We start from the raw sequence: 21837 nt of genomic DNA, 5'->3' as shown, positions 1-21837 counted from the left end.
TACCTGAAATAATTGGTTTGCTTTTGCTTTATACACTTATATGTAGCACGTTCATTTATATCTATCCTGAGATAAGAGAGATCTTTCTAGCATAGGTTAGGTTAGGTTAGATCAGATTGTGGATTTCAGAGGAAACAAATATACTAGATATTATGTTTCTGTGACAAGCACCCATTTTGCTGCTATCTGCACAACATACAGAGTATGCCACACAATGATTTGTTGGTACAACATAATGTTAAGTTTACAGCATGATGAACTACAACTCCTTCAGCACATTTTATGTCAGGGTACTGTTTTCCTAAACCAGAGTGTATAGCCATCACCATGTGCACCATTGGGCAATGTGTGCTCCATGATGAATGTGACATATGTGATACCAAGTGCATTTTACTCTAAGCATCTTTGTGGGATTTAGGATGGTAGCTTCTTGTCTCATATTCATCCTGAATAGTGACTGATATCTGAACATCCTAAACAGATCATGAATATGTTGATGACTTACCATTGGCACAACTGCAGCAGGTTTGGTATTAGAATAATGGCATACTAGTGCATTCCTGGACAGATATACATCAATGGCTTGTAGAGTGGTTTAGCAACCACTGGTTAAGACAGCATAGCCCTGTTTCGTGCCCAATTTCCCAAACTTGGCCCCTCTAGATTATTTCTTTTGAGGTCTAAAAGCATCAGTATATGATGTATACTCAGTAGCACTTCATGATGATGGTGAAGTGGAGAGATGATATGAGATACCTTTGAAATGCTTATACCAGGAATGCCATATGTTCTCCATAATGCTGTGCTCAACTGTCTACATTAGTGATGCGCAACCTTTTCTGGATATGGGTGTAAGTGAACTTCATAGGCATTTGATAGTCTGCATACATTTTCTCTTAGAGTTGTAAGCTTTAAGCCTGCTGAATACCACAGACTGTAACAACCAGTACATTATATACTAAAATAATAGAATGTTCTTCATTACCAATATGAACTTAATTATAGTTGCAAAATGGCACAAGGCAGAAAATAAGAAAATAAAAATTACATTGCTGAAGCCATGGGGGCTACAAGTTGCTCATAACTGATCTATATCCTTGTATTGTTTTGAGCATGTTCTCTAACAAAATAAAGCTCAATTTTTGTATCATTTTCTGCAATTTGTAGTAATGACTGGGTTGATATTAATATTAAAACACTCACCAAACCAGAAAATTTAGCAGTTTAATATTGGTTTAATAGAGAGGTTGCAGCCGTCATTTTCAGCCCAAAACAGAAATGTCAGATGTTCGAGCGCCACCGTCTGGCAATTCTAGAAGATTGATAATGGCATTCACTACATCTAGCATGGCAAGTAGAGGATTGGTTTAAACTTCATTTTTTTTGTGTTTGGGGTTAAAATTATGATATTGATTATTTAAGCATTCATGAATAACATTGTAAAGAAACAGACGATTTTAATCCAGAAATTATTTTAATTATTCAATTTTTTTGCAAGTGATGTGAAGTGCCTATAGAATTTATGTATATTTATATTATATCATATTATATTATATTATATTATATTAATGTGTCTTCATAATAACTTATCATAATTGTGTAGAAGTAGGTTTGTTCTTCCACAGCATCTTCAACCATCAACAGCGTAATATGTTTGTAAATTTTCTACAAATAATTTCCCAAGCTGCTTTCAGATTTACATAAGCCACCACTTCCCTCAACAAAAGTATGAGATAGTCCTATCATCCTATTGTATGGTAGGAGACACAATGCTAATTAAAATTCATTATTTAGTGTTATTAAACATCCTATAAATACTTTAAAATAGTTTAATTTGTTTATTTACCTTTGCTGGCAACATTTGTTGTTGTTAAACATTCCTGCCATTTTTCAACAATATCCCATTAGTCAGTGCACAGTGTTCACATTGCACACTTGACTCATGGGATATTGTTGTGAATGTGCACTGCAACATATTTTACTTGGAGTTCAAATGTCAAACGTGTACTTCTGCTTGCCATACAAGTTTAATGTTTGAACTTTGACTGTAACCTCTCTAATAAAAACGAGCATTTTCGTCTAACTTAAATTGTCTGTCTTTAGGCTGAAAAGCAATTTGGAAGAGAGAGAATGGAGTTTAAAATAATGTTCAAATATAGCACATAGTTTGAAAACACCAAACTTAGCATGATTTTATTGTTTGCCTCCAACATGTTTGATGATATCAAACTGAACTAATGTTGATTTAATAAAAATGAATGTTTTTATTAAATTAATGCTAATATAGTTTTAAATTAATATTATACTGCTAGATTTTCTGGTTTTGTGAGTGTTTTAATATTAATTTCTACAATGTTGTCTTCATCCTTTACAGTTAGAGATTATTTGCATGTTATGCTAAATCATTTTAAATTGATTTCCTTTGGTTATTTTAACACTTGAGAGAGCATATAATGACAGTTTCTTGTCATTATATGCTTTCTCAAGATTCTAACAGTAAATTGGTTGAGGCAGGTTTGTGATCAAGTCATCTTTTGTGAAGACTATATCTTTCACCACACCATCATGAATACATACAATGATGATGTTTAAGATCTACCTGGCATGATGAATGTCACAGTATAGTGTTCAGTGACAAAACAAGATTCTGTCTTAGCAATGATGATTGCTGAGCAACATTGCAATTGGGCTGACCCTTCTACCATTTTGGAGAGTTGCATAGCTCATCAATATGGAGTCATGGTTTGGGTGCCATTTGCATTCAACAGCCAATCACTTCTAGTATGCATCATGGACACATTGACAATATGTTACATTGATTAAGCACTGTAGCCTGTTGCACTACCATATCTTCAGGACATACCCATTGCCAATTTCCAGCAGGATAATTTGTGATTCCACATGGTAAACATCAGTAGACATACTTTGCAAGATGCCCAGGTGATTCCCTGGCCAGCACAATTCCTAGATCTCTCTCCAATTGAGAATTTGATCATCTATGGGACACTGGATGTTGAGTGAATGTTTCCCCACAGTCATGTAATAAAGATAAACCCACCCAAGCAATTGGTGGACATCACCAGCTTTGGACTGGTTATATGCTCTCCCGCCGCCAATCCAGAAGCCAGAACACGTCATCCCGGATATTGAAAATTTTCTTGAGGGTATCGATGACCTTACTAAAGAATAATAAAGATAAACCATGGACTATGGTCAATACTACATGATACTACCCTGAGACAGTATTCAAGCTTTTCTTGAATTTATGCCATGTCGCATTAACAATTGCATTGTCCAACATGGTGGTTCTTATTGATCATCCTGTATATTGGGCTATGGGAGACATGTAATTGTTTGAAGTTAAATTCAATTGTTCAGAACTTAATAACCTATCTGTGTGTTAAGTTTCATCTCATTTTGAGCATTTTTTCATATTGCATTTTCTCTGTGAAGTAGCACAAAAAGAAGGCTCTGAGTAATTGTCTCAAAAAAAAAATTTTTCAGACTTTTAGACATAAGTATTTTACATCTTTAGAAAGAAAACAAAATACAAAGATGAAAGATATAATTGTAGTTTCTGATATGATGCTGGTAATTGTACAATTAGGAATAAACAATGGTGTTTCAAAGATGCCACATAAGCGTTTGAAGGCAGTTGTGTCACATAACGCCCATGGGGCTACATGAATATATTTTGTGTGTATGTATTTTTTTACCACATAAATTTATATTTACAGCATCATCATTGTTAGGTGGTAGTAGTAGTAGTAGTAGTAGTAGTACCTTCAATTCTAGGTAGCATACTGGGCAGCAATTATCTTCCATCGATTTCGATCATGGGCAAGGGCTTCAGCTTTCTCCCAAGTCATATTGAGCATCTTCAAATCTTGAATAAAAGTTCTATGCCAAGTATTCCTGGGGTGTCCTCATTGTTGTTTGGTACCAGGGAAACACATTTCATGGCTTCTTAGGAATCCTATTGTTCTCCATATGAAAAATGTGGCCGACCAGTTGAACTCCTCTATGGGCGACAATGTTATGAAGTGTACACATAACATATGGTGTACTGACAAACTTTGTTACCATTTTCAAGGCCTTATACCTGCATTTGAGTTGTCGCATCAAGACTGAAGGTGGTCAATATGGACTTGTTTGAAATTATGATAGGAGTCAGGCAGGGTTGTGTCCTGTCCCCTTTCCTCTTCCTCATCACCCTTGATTTTGTAATGAGGTGGGCAAAAGAGTCCGGCGCACTTGTTGGGGCCAGCATCCACTGGTTTGACCAGGACCGTCTTGGAGATTTGGTTTTTGCTGATGATGATGTCCTATTAGAGGAAAGTGAGACAATGCTACAGCATGCCACAGCTGCATTGGGTTGGGAGGCGCACAAAATTGGCTTCAGGGTAAATGCCGTGAAGATGAAAATTATGCATGTATGTAACACTGCCCAAATGCGGAAAGTAATTGTCGGAGCACAACGATTGGAGGTGGAGAGATTTACTTACTTGGGTAGTGTTATTTCCCAAAATGGTGACGCAGAAATGTACACGGAGTGTCACATTGGAAAAGCGGCAACAGTCTTCTGGCGGATGAACAAAATCTGTTCCTCATCATCCATCGCATTGAGAATCAAATTCCTCCTGCTCATGTCCATCGTGATTCCAATAGCTGTTTATGTTAGTGAGTTCTGGAAGACATCGGGAAACATCAATAGAGGGCTTGATGTCTTCCAACAGAGATGTCTACAACAAATCCTAAAGATCTGATATTTAGATCATATCACCAATGAAGAGGTTCTCCAAAGGAGTGGGATGTGTAAAACAGCATCGTTAATCTGAATAATTGTAGATTTTCTTTCTAAAGATAACATTATAAACATTCATCTTGCATAGATCTACAAAAAATAATTCAAGTTAATACTTATTGACTTTTGGAAATGGTAAAATTTGATAATTGATTATTTAGATGAAATGTGGAAACTTTTCGATCATTGTTTCATGGTTTCTTTAAAAAATAAAAGTAATGCATCTTTTCTCTTTTTTTCTACAAGTCTAAGGATGCGACTATGCAGACGTGAATTTGGAATGAGCGAGAGGTTACGAGGGATTTAGTTTCCACAAAGGAAAACCATGCACAAGCGAGAAGCAAGAAATAACACTGACGAGAGCGAATTTCTGGTTTTCGCACATATCTGACAAGTTTTGATATTTATCACATCTCACCTCTTCTCGCCACATATTCTCGCTCGCTCGCGTCTGCATAGTCACACCCTAACAACTGAAACCTGTATAAAATATAACATGATATGGCATTCAATTTTATTATCTAAAAAGACTTCATTTATTTATTTTTCTTCAGTAGTAAGGAAATTGGTAATTTTTGCAATGAAATTGTCATGAGGGAAATACTGTTAACATAGTTGTTGAAATGTCTTATATTTAGTGAAAATCATTGATTAAAAATTTCACATTTCTAAAGTTGTAAATTAACAACTAAAACAAAATTATCATTTATAATTGTTTATATTTGAATATTATAATGTTTCTTGCCCTAGAACTTTATATTTGAAATATTATATATAAACTTTATATATAATTTTTTTTATTAAAATTTTAATAATTTTCATAAATAGTTTAGTTTTATCAGTTAAATTATAAAATATAAGATGTTTTGGAGAATTATTGGTGTCCCAGTAAGTGATATCAAATTTGAATTGTACACAATTTTTGTTGTGCTAGTTTTTTGGCAGATAATATTTAACATCTTACTTTTTGAGACTGAGATGGAAAAATGGGGTAGTACACATTTGCAGAATGCATTCTTATTGTTGAAATATTTTATGAAAATCAGTGAGGTTTAGTAGCAATGCAAGGAAAATTATTTTAGTTAAGTTATTGTATATCTAGTATTGTATATCTAGTATCAAAAGAATTCAAAAGTTAATTACAAAATTTAGAGAAACAAGTTTTGTGGAAGATAAACAAATGCTTGTGTGTTCACATAATGGATATTCAGTGGAAAACATCGAGTGTACATATAAAAGTGTTGTGAAATACAACTGAGTGTCCATCAGACACTATCTCTGGCAACTATGTATTCCATGTTCAACATTCCAGAGAATTTTAACAAAAGATTTACATATGCATTTATACAAAATTCAGTTGACTTAAGAGCTGTCAATGGACCATTCCCATCTTCATGCATTCAGTAGTTCGGCATTACAGAACATGCAAGCTGACAGTGAATTTTTGAAGAAAATCATTTCGGTAATGAAGCATATTTTTGTTTGAATGGATATACGAATAAACAGAACTATTACATCTGTTGTGCTGAAATCTACATGTCATCAGGGAACAACAGAGTCAAAATTTGATGCAATCTGTGGGTTGCAGTAGTAATTGTACATACTTCTTTGAGAATGTTGCCAGATATGTTATAACAGTGAATAGTTTGCATTATTATAGCAAGTTAACTGACTCTTTTTGGCCAGAAGTAGGGTTTATTAGATGACTGCAATGATGAAAAAAGTGGCAAAGAAAATCAAGCCACAGCTTTAAAAATGCTGTAGAAAAATCTATACATAAATATCTTCAAGAACCTGAAAAAGTGACTTCCTCCAGCCCTAAGACACTAATGAAACAGTTTTTAGTATTAGAGGGAACAAACAGAGGAATGAAAAATTTAGATTTATTATTTAATGCTTAAAGATGATTAAACCAAGCTCAGTAGTAAGTGTGAGAGTTTTTTCTATTTCTGGCAATTTTGTGTGCAAAATAAGGACACGATTGAGCAATAGATATTCAGACATTCTTTGCTTTCTAAAATCTTATTTTCTTAGGAAAAAATAAGAAATAAAATAATAATTTGTAGACATTCATTGTTGCTTGTTTTTCTTTATGGTTTTCTACAGAGTAAACTTGATAGTTTAATGTGATAATCTAGCATTTTCTTCTTTTTTTTTTTTTTTTTTTTTTGTTTTGTGTAGACGTTGGTTGATTTTATTTTATATTTTTGAAATTTTATAAATATTAAAAAGTTTTAAAATAAGTTGTAAATATCCCTTATCTCCATTTTTGAGAGGACAAAAATTCGAAAACCGGTTTTGTAGAAAAGTTGAGATTCGAAACTCGGTTTTTTAAAAAGTCGGGTTTTGTATAAACCCTAGCGAGAATCAAAATTGAAGTTTCCTCGAATCGAAACCCTAGCCAAATCGAAGTTTTTGATTTTGAAAATGTGTACAAAATTTCACCATCTTGTTAAAGTATATAAGTGATAAAACACTTTTGCATAGTTTCTTGGATATTTGATTTCTTGAAAAAACAACATTATCTGGCAACCAAAATCATGTGATTTAACTCCCTTAGACTTTTACTTTAGTGGTATGAGAAGAATAAAGTCTACACAAACAATTCACAAACGATTCCTGAGCTTAAACAGAATATTTGAGTTGTTACTGCAGAAATAATTTTGATTATACAAAAATGTCATGCAAAACTTTGTTCAAAGCATGCGTGTCTGCCAGTAAAGCTGAAGCAGTTAAGAACTGAAGAACTGATGTAATATTTTGTGTGTAATGCCTCAATTTTAAAAAAGATACTTGAAAAAGAAACCAAATTTTTTAAGTTTTAAGAAGTTATTCAAGAAACATATTTGGTATTACCTGTTGTGACACTCATTATAAAGTTTTATTTAAAATTGGTCATATTAGTTATTGAATTACAATTAAAATTTCTGAATTTTCTAGTGTAAAGTATTAACTTTCTTTGAAAAGTTATATTAATTGAATCAATTATTAACTATGGTGTCATTTTTCACCGTAAAAAAAGTAGGTTCTCCATTATCCTAAATGATGATAAATCTTTAAAATTATATTTAAAACTATTTTCACAAAATTATGTTTTTATTATAAACTTTATGGTAAAATATTAGTTATGTTGGCATTATTGTTAATTGATATTTAGTTATTATGCATTTGTTTTACTCTGTTATGCATAAAATTATTCTCTAAATGAGAATAGTTTTGTATATAATTTAAAGAAAAACAGATGACAGATGTATAACTTTGCATATAATATCTATTTTTTCAATTACATTTTTTAACCATGCTTAAAAATGTTGTTTTAAATTTTGTAATATTAAGAGAACAGAAAAATCATTTAAGGGAAAAAAATAAGACAAATGATGTTTTTAAGAAAGGCAATTAAATTCATTTCATTATTTTTAATTAAAAATTAGACAGATTCAATACTTTTCAATAATTTGTAGTAATAAGAGATACATTAATCAACTTTTGATTATGCTTTGTCATTTTTTAAAAAAAACAATTTATGAATAGAACAGAGTTATGTTTGTTAATTTTGTCATTTTATTTATGATATCAGCTGGTAAATGTTTTTTCTCCTATATATATAATCTTGAAATAAATGAACTATAATATTACCTATTCAATTTAACATTATAAAAAATATTTTTTCTTAGTATTATAATGTCTTTTATCTATCATTATTATTCTTGTATTTACATGTATGTAATTAAAATAACTAGAATTAATTTCTGGTATTATACTTTGAATTAAAAAAATGGACATTATAAAAATCCATAAATATGGATAGAAAAATAATTTGAATATCTCTTTATATTTCACTTTATGTAAATTATAAAATTTTTCAAAAAGTAATATTTTTATATAAATCTAATATTTTATTAATCATTTAATAATAAATAGGCTTACCATAATGTTTTTTTCTCAAACTGGGACAATTTAGAGAATATACTCACAACAGAAAATTAAGCCTACTAAGATAAGTACCTATGATTGAAAAGGCTAAATAAAGTAGTTGTTCAAAAAAACAACAAGTTAAAAGCAATTTTTAATAATTCTCTGCACTCAAAGCTAGAACTACTTAAAATCAGAACACAAAAAACCTTATATAATCCACCTATACACACCAGGGTGAAACCACTGTATTTTCTTGAAAGCCTTTTAACCAAAAAACCTTAAACAGTTTCTAGCAGTTTAATCACAACTAATCAATCTGCTAACCGACATTCCAACCAACCTTATTGTACCTGAAGAAGGCCATTCAAAATGGCTGAAAACATTTGTACTTTGTGATTAAACTGCTAGAAACAAAGTGTTTAAGGTTTTTTTGTGTTCTGATTCCAACTTTTAATAACTGAACTAAACATATATTATTATTAAGTTATTAATATTTATCACTAGTGTGAACTTTTTAAAAAATTCTTTGTCACTTAAATCGGTACATTTAAAATATGACAATACATTTGAGGAAGTTCCTATTGCTTGCCTTATGTTTTGCACATTTCAAGTGATTTTTAATGTTTGAATTCCCACCATGAGTTACTGAAAATTCTGAAAAGCAGAGTTCATATTTTACTTGGTCAATAAATAAATTCTTTGAACCTGTTAACTGGAGTCAATCTATTTTTAGACTTGCAAACGTTTTCACAGCCCCTCCTGGGCTCTTCTTTGGGCTTCGTCGTATAGGCCGTTAATGTTCGAATAAACATTCGATTTGAATTTCTTTTCCGAATTTCTCTGTGAGGAGGGGCTGTGAAAATGTTTGCAAGTCTAAAAATAGATTGACTCCGGTTAACAGGTTCAAAGAATTTATTTATTTTCTTATTTTACCGGTGTGTGGAGAGATTATATTTACTTGGTCAATATGATCACAGCCTTTTTTTTCAATCATCAGTAAAAACGTGGTTTTTTTTTTTTTTTGGTATTTTAGAGATTAAATGAATTTAATATACAGTATGAAATAATCACAAATGCCGACCAGGAATTTGAACTCGACTAAGATGTGACATGCGCAGCAGTGACCTGGCAGTGTAAGTTTCAGTATTGCCAACTTTAATTGAAACAAAATATCTAAAGAAAAATGAAATAAAAATAAAAATATCTGGATCTCATAGACTACATGCTATTATAAATTCTGTGAAAAAATAAAACATCTAAATTCATTAGGCCATATGCTATAAATTTTGGAGAAAACATCTAGAGAACATTAAAAGTACTTAGGTCTAGATCGAAATATTAACATTGCAACAGTGAGTGTAACAGAAGGGTAATTGCCAAATTGCCATTTTACTCAAGGCTGCACTATTTTTATTAAGCAAGCAACAAGAAAATTTATAGTACTTCTATATAATTTATATTATTTTTACTTCTTGCATATTCGGCACTTTTAAAATTTTACCAAATAACTGGGACAAAATGACAAACTGGCCTGGACGCTGGGACATCATCATCAAACCGGGACAATCCCAGTCAAAACGGGACGTCTGGTAAACCTAATAATAAATACAATCTAAAATGGACTCTACAAAATGGAAACCCACTTAAATGGAGAATAAACCTTAGAAAAGCATGATTTGCTCTGTAAAGTAGTCTAAGCCAAAAACCTTACCAAATTCAAAAACAAAACTTTTTGAAATCAAAAACTACATTTATGTAAGAACCAGATAACTGGAGTGGTTGATGTTAGGGTCGCAAACGTTTGAAAACAGCGTCAATTTGTAACATAACCTAGGAAAAGAAAAATTTTTAGCATAAGAACAGCTAAATTATAAATTATAATGTTTTATTTTTTGCTTAAATCCTGGTCCACCTTTTTTGGTGATGAGAGTTAGATTTTTTTTTTGTTAGTATTGTAGTTTTATGTCTGGAAAGTAGCCGTGACAATGCAATACTACTATTTCTCCCTTAATTTCTAAAAGAATTAATAAAAACACATCTCTACTATAAAATGTAAACCTGTCAAAAGAGAATCTTCTGGTAGTACAATTGGATTCTGTTTAGATTGGTTTTACTGTAAACAGATTTTTCCTGCTGTCTGAAATAGAGCATTCCTGTGAAACCTTTTGTAAATCAAAATGACATAAAGTGAAGAAGAAATTACTATTAATTTATATAGGAGAAATTTTGAACTTTTCCAGACTCAAAATTAACTTATTAAATCATACCCAGATAATAAAAACCTAAAATAATATTAACACACAGTAAAAGCAGGAATAATATGATAAATAAACAGTCTATATAAAGTAGAAATGTAAGTACAGTATAGTTACTGAAACTACACCAGAAGTATTTTCTCTAGTAAGTAACCATTAAGCTATGAAACTGCTCTCATCTGAAAAACTGATCAAACCCATCCATGATCTCCCTTGAAAGTATTGTGAAAGTGGACTTTAATCACCATCCAAAGAATTTGTTTACCCTTTTGTTTCAGCTTATTGAAAAGATTGGTTGATTTTTTTTCTTAAATAAAGATAACAGAACATTTTGTTTTTTTTACTTCCATCAGTCCACTCAAGCAGTAAACTTTCCATTTTATCATTTTTTATTTTTGCAAACAGATTCATAAAATAAATTGACATAAAGCACAGATTCTCACAGACAGTTTAAAGCTATAGCAGTTTGATGCTAAATGTAGTTCTCAAGGAAGGAGCTTGGAGACATCTCTTGCTTCCGTTTTAGAAGCTTTATGCTCTACTGTTTGGGATACACAATGCCTCGCCTCTTAAGAAACATTTTAAATTAAAATTTTTAAAAAAGTTAACTAGATTATCATAGAGTATTTTAAAATATTGTCCTACATTATTAAACATTATTTTACTGAGAATCATATATTTCACCATTTATCTGTCTTGGATATTTTTAAAATTGATTATGCTTATTTGATATTTGTTTGTTTATAAAATCAAAAAAATAATTGGCCTACCTAGGGACAGTACTTGTACCATACATTCCAATTCCACTAACTAACCATCAGAAAGAAATAAAAAAACTGTTCTTTCTTTTGTTTAATAATCCTTCATTTTCTATTTGACAAATGAATTATTATTGTAGCTAAAGACAAATCTATGTAGTTATTGGTTTTTCTGCAAAAACAGTTAACAAATTTAATATTTAAACCATATCATATCATGCAACCATCATCATGCAAACATCTTTAGCAGCTCATATGCTTAGAAACAGAACAAAAATTATGTAATAAATAATAAACAACTTACTACAACACCTTGTGAACGTGCAGCCCAATTTTATTGCTTCCAAACATTTTTGTTCATATTCAATGAACTTTCTCAGAAAAAGAAAAAACAAACAAATATAGAAAACAAAAATTGAACTCTTAGTACAAAAGCAAAAAACGAACAGGCTTTTCAAATTTTTTGAAATACGTTCCGTTGCAGCTTATGTATGTCATCTATAACCTTGCAACTGGAATTATACAAAGCATAAACTTACAGAAAATTAAAATACTGAGAAATAATATGTGCCGAGTTATGACTTCTGATTATCTTTTTCATATAAATGCATTGTTTAATAATGCATATTATTTTTCTAATAATACGGTTTATATTAGGCTAGAGGACCATGCTGCCGACACTTTTGTAGACTCTCGAAAACTGATTGCGAGGCCTTTATGGTTTGCTTTACAAATTTGCCAAGCTTCCGCATAGTGTCGGTGTTTACGGTCTCGGACTATCTGCAGTAGACTTGCTTGGTCCCACTTGGCTTTGACGTCTTGTGGGTCCGCTAAAACATAGGTGACCAGTGCAGTGCATGGTTGTTCCTTTCTTATATTTCTTTGGTGTTCTGCTAACCTGGCTTTGATAGATCTTCCCGTGGCCCCTATATACATTAATTTATTATGTTTCCTAGAATCTGTAACAGGGATTTTATAAACACCGGGGAGTGTGTTTCTGTCTGCTTCATCTTTATCAGATCTTAATAGTCGGTATATGGTGGGGGGTTCTTTTATATACTATTCTTTTGTTCTTGGCTTTTCCTATGTTTCGAAAGATATTGCTCAGCGATGCGTTATATTCCATCATTATACACTCTTCCTTATTGGGTAAGTCTTTCATCTTATGGCACGTCCTGCTCTTGCTGGTAATAGCCTTAATGTTGATCTTGTATTTCTGGCTAACTTGTGTATAAATTTCAATTCCTCCGTTCTGTCGCTTTCATTGTTGCAATGCGAATAAGCTCTTTTGATAAGTTCTCTGAATGCTGCCAGCTCATATGAAAGAGGATTGTGCGAGATCCATGGAATAAATATGGGGTTATATGATGGCTTTCTGTAGACTTTGTTACTGAATTGTTCTAGGTTGTTAATTTGTATATGAAGATCCAGGAAATGTATGATCTTGTCTTTTTCCTGCTCTAGCTCTATCTCCAAGCCGAATCTGTTGTCATTTATATCTTTTATAAAACGAATGTTTTATAAAAGCATGTTGGGCTTAACGTTTCAGAATATAAGTACATCATCTACGTATCGAGCATACATTATCATTTGTGCTTCATACTTTGGCAGCACTACTTTTTCTAGCGTTGCTAGTATTATCTCACATAGCGTACCTGCAAGGGGGCTGCCCATAGCTACCCCTTTTTGTTGCATGTATGTAATGCTTTTGAAGCTAAATAGAGCAGAAAAAATGGTAAGTTGCGCCAGTTCTAATATGCATTTTCTTTTATTTTCTTTCTTGTTTAATATTGAATAATATGCAGTCTCGAATGTAATAAATAATAATATTCAATAACAGTAAAGCTACAGTGAGTGTAAAAAGTATTCATACAATATACTTATTTGCAGTAAAAACTACAAAACTTCTCTGTTTGTAAAGTAATTTTGATGTGGTGGCTAATATATGATCTATATTTCACAATGGAACATTTTGAATTATGATTATTAAAATTTACTGTTACACATTTTCAAGATGGTAAAACAAACAATATTAGGTCCAAGAGCTGAAGCTAACAAATCATGTTTAGTTTCAGCACTTGGACCTAATATTGTCTTTTTTTTAATCATTTTGAAAATGTGTAACAGTAAATTTTAATAATCATAATTCAAAATGTTCCATTGTGAAATATAGATCATATATTAGCCACCACATCAAAATTGCTTTACAAACAGAGAAGTTATGTAGTTTATATTGCAAATATATATATATTATATGAATATCTTAACACTGGGAAATGCATATTGAAATCATTTAATGTGTATTGAAGACCAATTAGGGGGTATTTTTTCTCTCTCTTATGCATGTGTGTGCTTGCACATTCATGAGAGAGAGAGAGAGTTTATTTTAAATGTCACTTAAGACCACATACTGGAGAATGACTGGGTCACTATGGGCAGACCCATGGTGAGGTAACTGGGTGGGGTCTGATGCACCTGGGACAGATTGCATCCATGGTAAATCCATTCTGGAAAGTTTTGCCTAGCTAGATTCGATTCCAGGTCCCTCAGAGTGGGAGGTTGACACCTTCACTGCTTAGCCATCTGGCTGTCATACGTAGATCTATATTCCTTTATGTTTATAATGTTGTTATATTGAAATAAAATATGTTTTAAAATGTTTAAAGATGTTATGTAAAACATTATTTAATTTTGATTAGGTGTGTTAAAGTAGCATTTGCATAAAGAAGACATGTATTCTTATGGTGAACACGGGACAACTGTAATACATTAATTTTTTACATACTTATCTAGTGTGCACATTTTCAGACAGAATATACAGTCTGAAATGAAAAATTTTGAATTAAGATTTTTGCAGTTGTGAAAAATGTTTGTATTTAATCTGATCTTACCTATAATTTTGTTTGTTTTCTTCCTATGGGTTTTACATTTGTAATATTGTGAACAAATAGCTACCCCTTTCAGTTTGCTGCATTACCTCATACATTTTTGAAAAAGAAAATAGAACTTTTTATTATTTAAATTCATTTTATCATCATTCAGTTATTAGATTATTTATTACCTTGTTTAGTATAAATTTTCACATTTTTTAATAAAATTTTTACACAAGTTAAAATTCATAAATAACATTGATTGTGAATTTTTTTAGGGAACGCCACAATATGTAATGCAACAAGATTCTCCTGGTTCTCAGCTATCTGGATATGAACAAAGAGCACATTCAACACCATTAAGTGGATATACACAGTCACAAAATCAGAATCAACAGGTATTTATAATTATATGGAATTAAACTAAAAAAAAACTAAAAATTAGATCTTTTATTTAATATTAAGGTTTTTATTTCATTGTGTTTATTTCATTAAAATTTAAAATGTTCAGGCTTCTTTTCAAATAATGAGTGCTATAAATAAGTATACTGAAACATACTAATAATTGGAAAAGTATAAAAATTAAGTCCCGAGTAAAAATATTTATGAAAATGTATGAGTAAATATAACTTTTTTTTTAATTAACATTAAAAATCTAGACATTACAGCCTATGTTAATGATTAGTGTGTCTGTTTAAAATACATCTTTGATTTTCCTTGCAAATTGATTCTTGCTATGAAGTAGTTTTACTGGCATATTTATTATCTCAATAATTTTTAAATGTACAGTAGAAGTTTGTAAATCTGGCATCAATAAGAGAAAAGTGGTACCATGTTATTTAAAATGCAGGATTACCAGACCAAGACTCACATTAAACCTAAAATATTCTGAGTCATTTTGACTTATGGATCATAGGAATGTGAGTTACCTACAAACAGTTATGAACCATCAAATTAAAAAAAATTTATTTCCTGATAGTCATTGATTTTACATAATTAAAAAACATATTTATGGTCAAGTTCGATTTAGATTACTTACTTACAATAATACTAATCGTTAATATTATTGGAGTATGTTATTTCACACAACCCGGTTTTTTTATAATATTAATCTTAATTTAAATTAAAGTATAGTAGATAAGAATGCTACAAGATAAAAAAAAATTATTTCTTCTGTCTTTTATGCTTTCAAACGCTTCAAACAGCTTTGCATTTGGAAACTAAAATCTGATGGGCCATTCAAGATGATTGTCATTAAGGTTTTTAGATTTTTTTCAAGCAGTTTTGATGAAACCACTTTATCTGATTCTCTGTTCTAAATATACTTTCACTGTTTAATGGTAAAACTAGGACATAAGCAACAGTGCTCACAGACTGTAAAAAGGGGAGGGGCACAAACTATAAAAGAGGGCATTGTATATTATTCAAGAAGCTTCAAACTCTGATTCAACATCAGATCAGCACTCCCACAACTTGGCCTTGAAAACAAGGAATATGGTTTTGGTTAACATATGACAAACAAATAACTATAAAAATAGTTGTATGGGACAATGGATAAATATTGTTCATTAGTTTTTTTTATATTTTCAGAATAGGCTAGAAGTCATAAATTTTCTGTTGTTTGTTGATCATAGAATTTGGGGTTCCTTTGGGGATTAGGAAAAAGGGGTAATCAGACAAAAAGTGGGGGCATGTGTCCCAACTGCCCAAAAGTATAGGTACTTCTGGACACAAATGTGACATGGTTGCTGCAAGACATGTATTAATCATGGTTTCAAATTCATAAGCTTTTAATTTATTTAATTTTTACAAAATTTTATAATGTACAAGTATTAGTTATAAAATGTCTTAAATCATTTTCTGTTTTGCTGTGTTAATTCATCAAATTAATCTGTTCCTAGAAATATTTTGTTATAGATTTTTGTTCATTATGTATCAAATATTTTTAATTACTTCATAAAAGTCACAAAACCTTTATCATTTGGATCAAAAGTAGTGGTATATGACTATAATGTATCAAGTTTGGAAAACTACAAAAATGTTAATGAACATGTTACCTGGTGTCTTTACATGCCATATGTCCAGATTCAAATTTGTGGAATACTAGCACACTAGATTATTATTATTATTATTATGTTGGGTTTAGTGGGTTATACTCGGTTGATACCGGTGGCTCTGTGCTATGCCAGACCAGAGTCAAGGCATAGCAACCAAAACAAAACTAAAATTAAGTAAGTGTATCAGTATCTGTATTCAGGAATTTCTTAACAATATGGCATGTATTCAATATACTGGCATTATTATTATTATACAATTCTGGATTATCAATTACTTTTTAGTGTGTGCCAGATTAACAAGTGTCTACTATATTTATCTTGTGAAATAATATTAGTGAATAACGTGCATACTCTTGAGATCTAATTTTTATTCATTTAAATGGAATGTTCAGCTGTAAGACATGCTTTCTGTATTTTGTAATAATTTAATAAGTTACAATTTTTTAAAAATAAAAGTATCTAATAATTTGTAAGTGTCCAAGTTAGTTTAATTTATGTATGTCCTAGAACTTAGATAGTAAACATAAAATTTAGCATAAATCTACACACTAGTATAACACACTATGGATATGCAAATCTTCACTTTTTTGTCCAGAATATTATAGTTTACAAGGAAGTTGATATATTGTGTTATACTGTATATACTAGTTATTAAGAATATATGAAGATTATTAATTATCTACATGTATTATGGGATAATAGTCTCAAAGTGAAAAATTATATTTTTAGTCATTTTTGCTTGTCAGTTACATTAGTATTTTATTAATCCCAAGCAATGCTATGTGATTTTGTTAATATCTGAATTTTTCAAAAGCTGAGATTTTAGAGCATAAATTTTTGTGTATATTTTAGATTGAGATTTTCATCAAGTTATTCAATTCCTATTCAATTATATATTTTTGAGATATATTCTAATTCATGCTTTAACTCAGTTGTATCATTTTGGAATATGCAGACAATTTTATATTGAAATTATTTGCAAATTTAAAATTATTTTTTTCATGGTGAGTATATCTTATTAAAATAATGTCAAATTGAATATTATAACTTAATATTTAAAATGTCTACTGGACTTATTAACAAGACATATTATACCGACGTCTTTGTTCGGCAAAAGTTAAGAAAGCTTATCGGAAAAAACAAAGACGTCGGTGTAATATGTCCCGTTAATAAGTCCGAGTAGACATTTTAAATACTATACTATAAGATAAGGACGCGGAGGCATATGATTTAATGAATATTATAACTATTTAAAATACTGAAGAAATATAATTCAGATAATTAACAATTATTTATTGAATGTATCAGAATGATTCCAAAACAAAATTTATGCTCACTGAAATTAAATTTCTAATTTTCCACTTTACAAATATCATTCATATGAAATATGCAAACCAAAATCTTTTGAAACTTGTTCTTACAACAGTATTCAAAATTTAAACTTAAATTTTTATGTTAATCATAAAAATTAAATTTAACATTTATTAAAATATAAAAATAAAAAGTCTTCTTAAATAGTTTTGCATAATTAATACTAAAAATCTTCTTATGGTTTAAACTATAAATTATAAAATTCAAAAAAGAAATCAATTCTTTTAGGAATATTTTGTTATTTGAGCATTATCTTGTTATCTTAAGCTTTGAATTAAAAAATTGCTATTTTCTGATTTTTTTTTGTTCTGCTTTAGTAACAGAAAGCAAATTGAAATATTTGTTTTCTGTTATTAAAGCAGTATACACTTAAAATATTTAAGAATAATTTTGTTTTCAATTCTTAATTCTGCTGGATATAAACTTCATAAAAATATAGCTTTAATGCTTAAATATATTTAGTATTTACAAGACAGATTTAACTATATACAATGACGTTATAATCTTTTCAATGGGCATAAATTTAAATTTTACAAATTCTCGTATATATAAATTTTATTAGTGAGATATTCAAGCAAACTATTGCCTTTAAGTATTAGTACAATATATATATAAATAATGCAAAATTACATAAATCCATTAAGTAATGTTTGGTGTCATAAAAAATCATTTTGTATCTTTTTGAAAAATAAAAAATTAATTTTCTCTTATTAATTTTCATAATTTGAATTTGCAGATTATAAAATATTTAATAGTGGAAATTATGAACAGCATTATTCTTTTTTTAAGAAAGAAATTTCCAAAAAATACTTGATGAAAAAATTAAGATGTTTCTTATATTTAGAAATTTGTTCTTTTATCAACTTTTTTTATTTTTTTTTACAATCTTAGTAATACTAAAAAAGCTTTTTATGAATTTTTTAGGAAAATGCACATAAATATGAAAATTATTTCTTTTATAACCCATACAAAGCAATAAAGGGCAGTATATTATTAATGATTTATTTTTTTACTGATATTTAAACATTATTTTTAATGAAAATTAATTAATAATAGTGAAAGTTTTCATTAAAAATTTATGGTATAGAAACAAAAGAATTGCAAATCTTTAATACCCCAGAAAACTGAATAGCTAAAAAAGTTTGTTAATTTATCAATCTTGTAATCAGTGCTATTTCTCTATAAAAAAATTATGTGGACTCTCAATTCACATGTTTTTAAGATCTCATCAGATATAGAATGAAAATTATGAATATAAGAAAAAAGAACAACTTTATTAAGTTTTTTATAATTACTTGAACTTAAAAACTTCCAAACTGCATGGAAATTTATTTTGACTTTCATCTTTATGCATCTGCTCCTCACTTCTGGTGTTAGTAGTAAGGTGCTGGTGTTTCATGAATTCACATAAGTCTTACATAGTACATTTAAATAGTTGTAGAAGAGGACTGATTAGTTTGATAAACACAGAAATATCTATTTAGGAAAACAAGTGCTAGTTTGATAAAGATTTTTATTAATTTTATGTACTGTCAAATGGGAAGGATTGATAATTTAATTTTGAATTTTGTTTTTAAACACTTTGATTATCTTTAAAGTAATATAAAATGTGTTTATATCTGTATAAAGTTTGTTTCTTCCATTATAAAAATGAGTAAGAGATTTGAAATAAATAAAGATTAAGGAAAATTAAGCAAATAAGGTTTATCAATCTTATACTAGATTTGGGATGACTTTGATATCTGTTTGCAAATGACACAAAACAAATAAACACACTCATTTATGTTATCATTCTAGCCTATATTGTTTTTGATCAGGCAGAAAAGCCATTGAGAATTTCCTCTTTGGGGTGAAATTGATAATTATATCTTTGGAAATAGCAGCTCATACCTTTTTGATATTGGCAGCTAGTCTCTTGGTTAAATAATCATTATATAAATTTCAGAAGCAATTGCACCCAATCAACACCTGGTATGTTATTTTTGAATTTGTTAATATGACTTCTGTTGCAATCCACAAAGCTCTTTATGATCTTTTGAAGATACACTGCATAGCAATCGTGAAAAGATTTTGGTGAAACCAAGTAATGGTAGAGCATCCAGTAAGCAATTTGGCAAGATCTTATTGAAAGTTTGTATCTCCTTGCAGTTTAGACAGGAAATGGTGGTGCAAAATTGCCTGATAACATTGTGCATTGATAGTCATCATACAGAACCAAATCACCAATGCTAGAATATCCAAAATACTCTTACAGCTACACCATGGCTAGAAACTTGTCTTCTTGCTTCACACAGTTTTGGCCCAGTCCTTCATTGGGCCATCTGATAACTGGACAGTCATCAGATAATTCAATGAATGGACTCACCCAATATTTCTGTATGGGAATTGGGAAGGGTAATTCATCAGACAAAATCACTCTTTGCCATTGAGTTTCTGTTCAGGACAGATAGTTCTTGGTTCTTGCAAACCATTTCTTATGCTGAACTGCAATTAACTTGATCTTTTGCTTACTCTTGTAGAGTCATACTCCGTGCCTGTTGCTAGCAGGTCATCAAAATACAGGACATTTGCTCCACAATTCTGCTATCTCCATGAATGTACCAGATCAGAATTTCAAGATATGGCAACACAAAATTTGACCTTTCCTAACAGTAGTTGTTGAGAGTTACTGTTATTGGGACTAAATGCAATGGAACTAGTTTCCTTAGTGTTCGAGAAACATTCTGACAGTAGACTCATTCAAACACAATTTCCAAGAAATCTGCCACATAGCCACTCGGTTACATTGTTTTGAAGATCTTATGAACCAATAGTCCCTAACCTTTTTCTTGCCATTCTTTTAAATTCTGAACAAAGCATAGACAGCATTAGATTTTATACTGCTTTTTGTTTGTATATTGGTGACTGTGCAAGGCACAGAGTAACATTTCAAATAGTATCTGGAATTATTGAAAGAAAGTTATATGTAACAAAGAAAAAAACAACAGTCCATCTTGTTGCATGAAAGATATAAAAATCTTTATTTTTGGGCTGCATGGCTACAGGTGAGTAGGGAGATTACATTTCTGTGAAGAAATATTGAGACATGTGATTATATATCAGTTCTTGAGTAATGTCTATATTCATCATAGAAAAAACTTTTCAATGCAAGACCAATAAGATAATGTAAGATTGCATACTGCCAGTGAAACCAAAGTCTGGTTGAAACAAGATGTTTATGTACTTCCTTGGCTAGCAGTAAGTCATGATCTCTCTCCCACAGAAAATCTGTGGAGAATATTGAAGTGCAAGATCACTTACTGATATCCCACACTTTATTTGAACACCATTGAGTGGGAAAAAATTCCTGCAGAAACATTGGAAAAACATAGCTTGAATGCCTTAATTATAGTAGAGCATCGATTATCCAACCCCGATCAACCGTCGCATCGGTTAACCGACCGCGTTCTAGTTGGAAAATTCAAGTGTCTGCTGGTGATGTGGTGCTACAATATTTGGCTATGTCTTGGCTACTTTAATATCATTTTTGTTACATGTTTGCATGCTTCAGCTGGCAACATTGGCTCGACCATGAAAGGGAGGCCAGTATTTAAACCAGGCCTAATTTTCAATTTTTTATATTTTTTTATTTTTGTATTTATTTTGTGCAAAATAAAAAAATAATTTTTAATGATACAATAGCGATGATTATTATTTTAAAAAAAATTTTGTTAGGCTTAACATCGATGAAAATTCAATGCGAAGTAGGTTAATAGCAATATACTAATATACTAATTACATGGGATATGCTAATATACTATAATAATA

At 30.3% G+C, this 21837-nt stretch overlaps 1 protein-coding gene across 1 annotated transcript in view; it reads left to right on the top strand.

Annotated features, from left to right (window-relative positions):
- The window catches only part of LOC136968654 (trithorax group protein osa-like), a 244373-nt gene that overhangs the window by 84048 nt on the left and 138488 nt on the right, over nucleotides 1–21837 (top strand). Inside the window, exon 3 of the mRNA XM_067262654.1 lies at nucleotides 14881–15000. Within this exon, the coding sequence (XP_067118755.1) occupies nucleotides 14881–15000 (120 nt within the window). The remainder of the gene's footprint in view (nucleotides 1–14880; nucleotides 15001–21837) is intronic.

Source organism: Centruroides vittatus, unplaced genomic scaffold (assembly GCF_030686945.1).
Source record: "Centruroides vittatus isolate TY-2023 unplaced genomic scaffold, ASM3068694v2 contig_150, whole genome shotgun sequence".
Classification (NCBI taxonomy): domain Eukaryota; kingdom Metazoa; phylum Arthropoda; class Arachnida; order Scorpiones; family Buthidae; genus Centruroides; species Centruroides vittatus.
The sequence above is the reverse complement of the archived record's forward strand: the minus strand, read 5'-3'. Positions and strand labels throughout refer to the sequence as shown.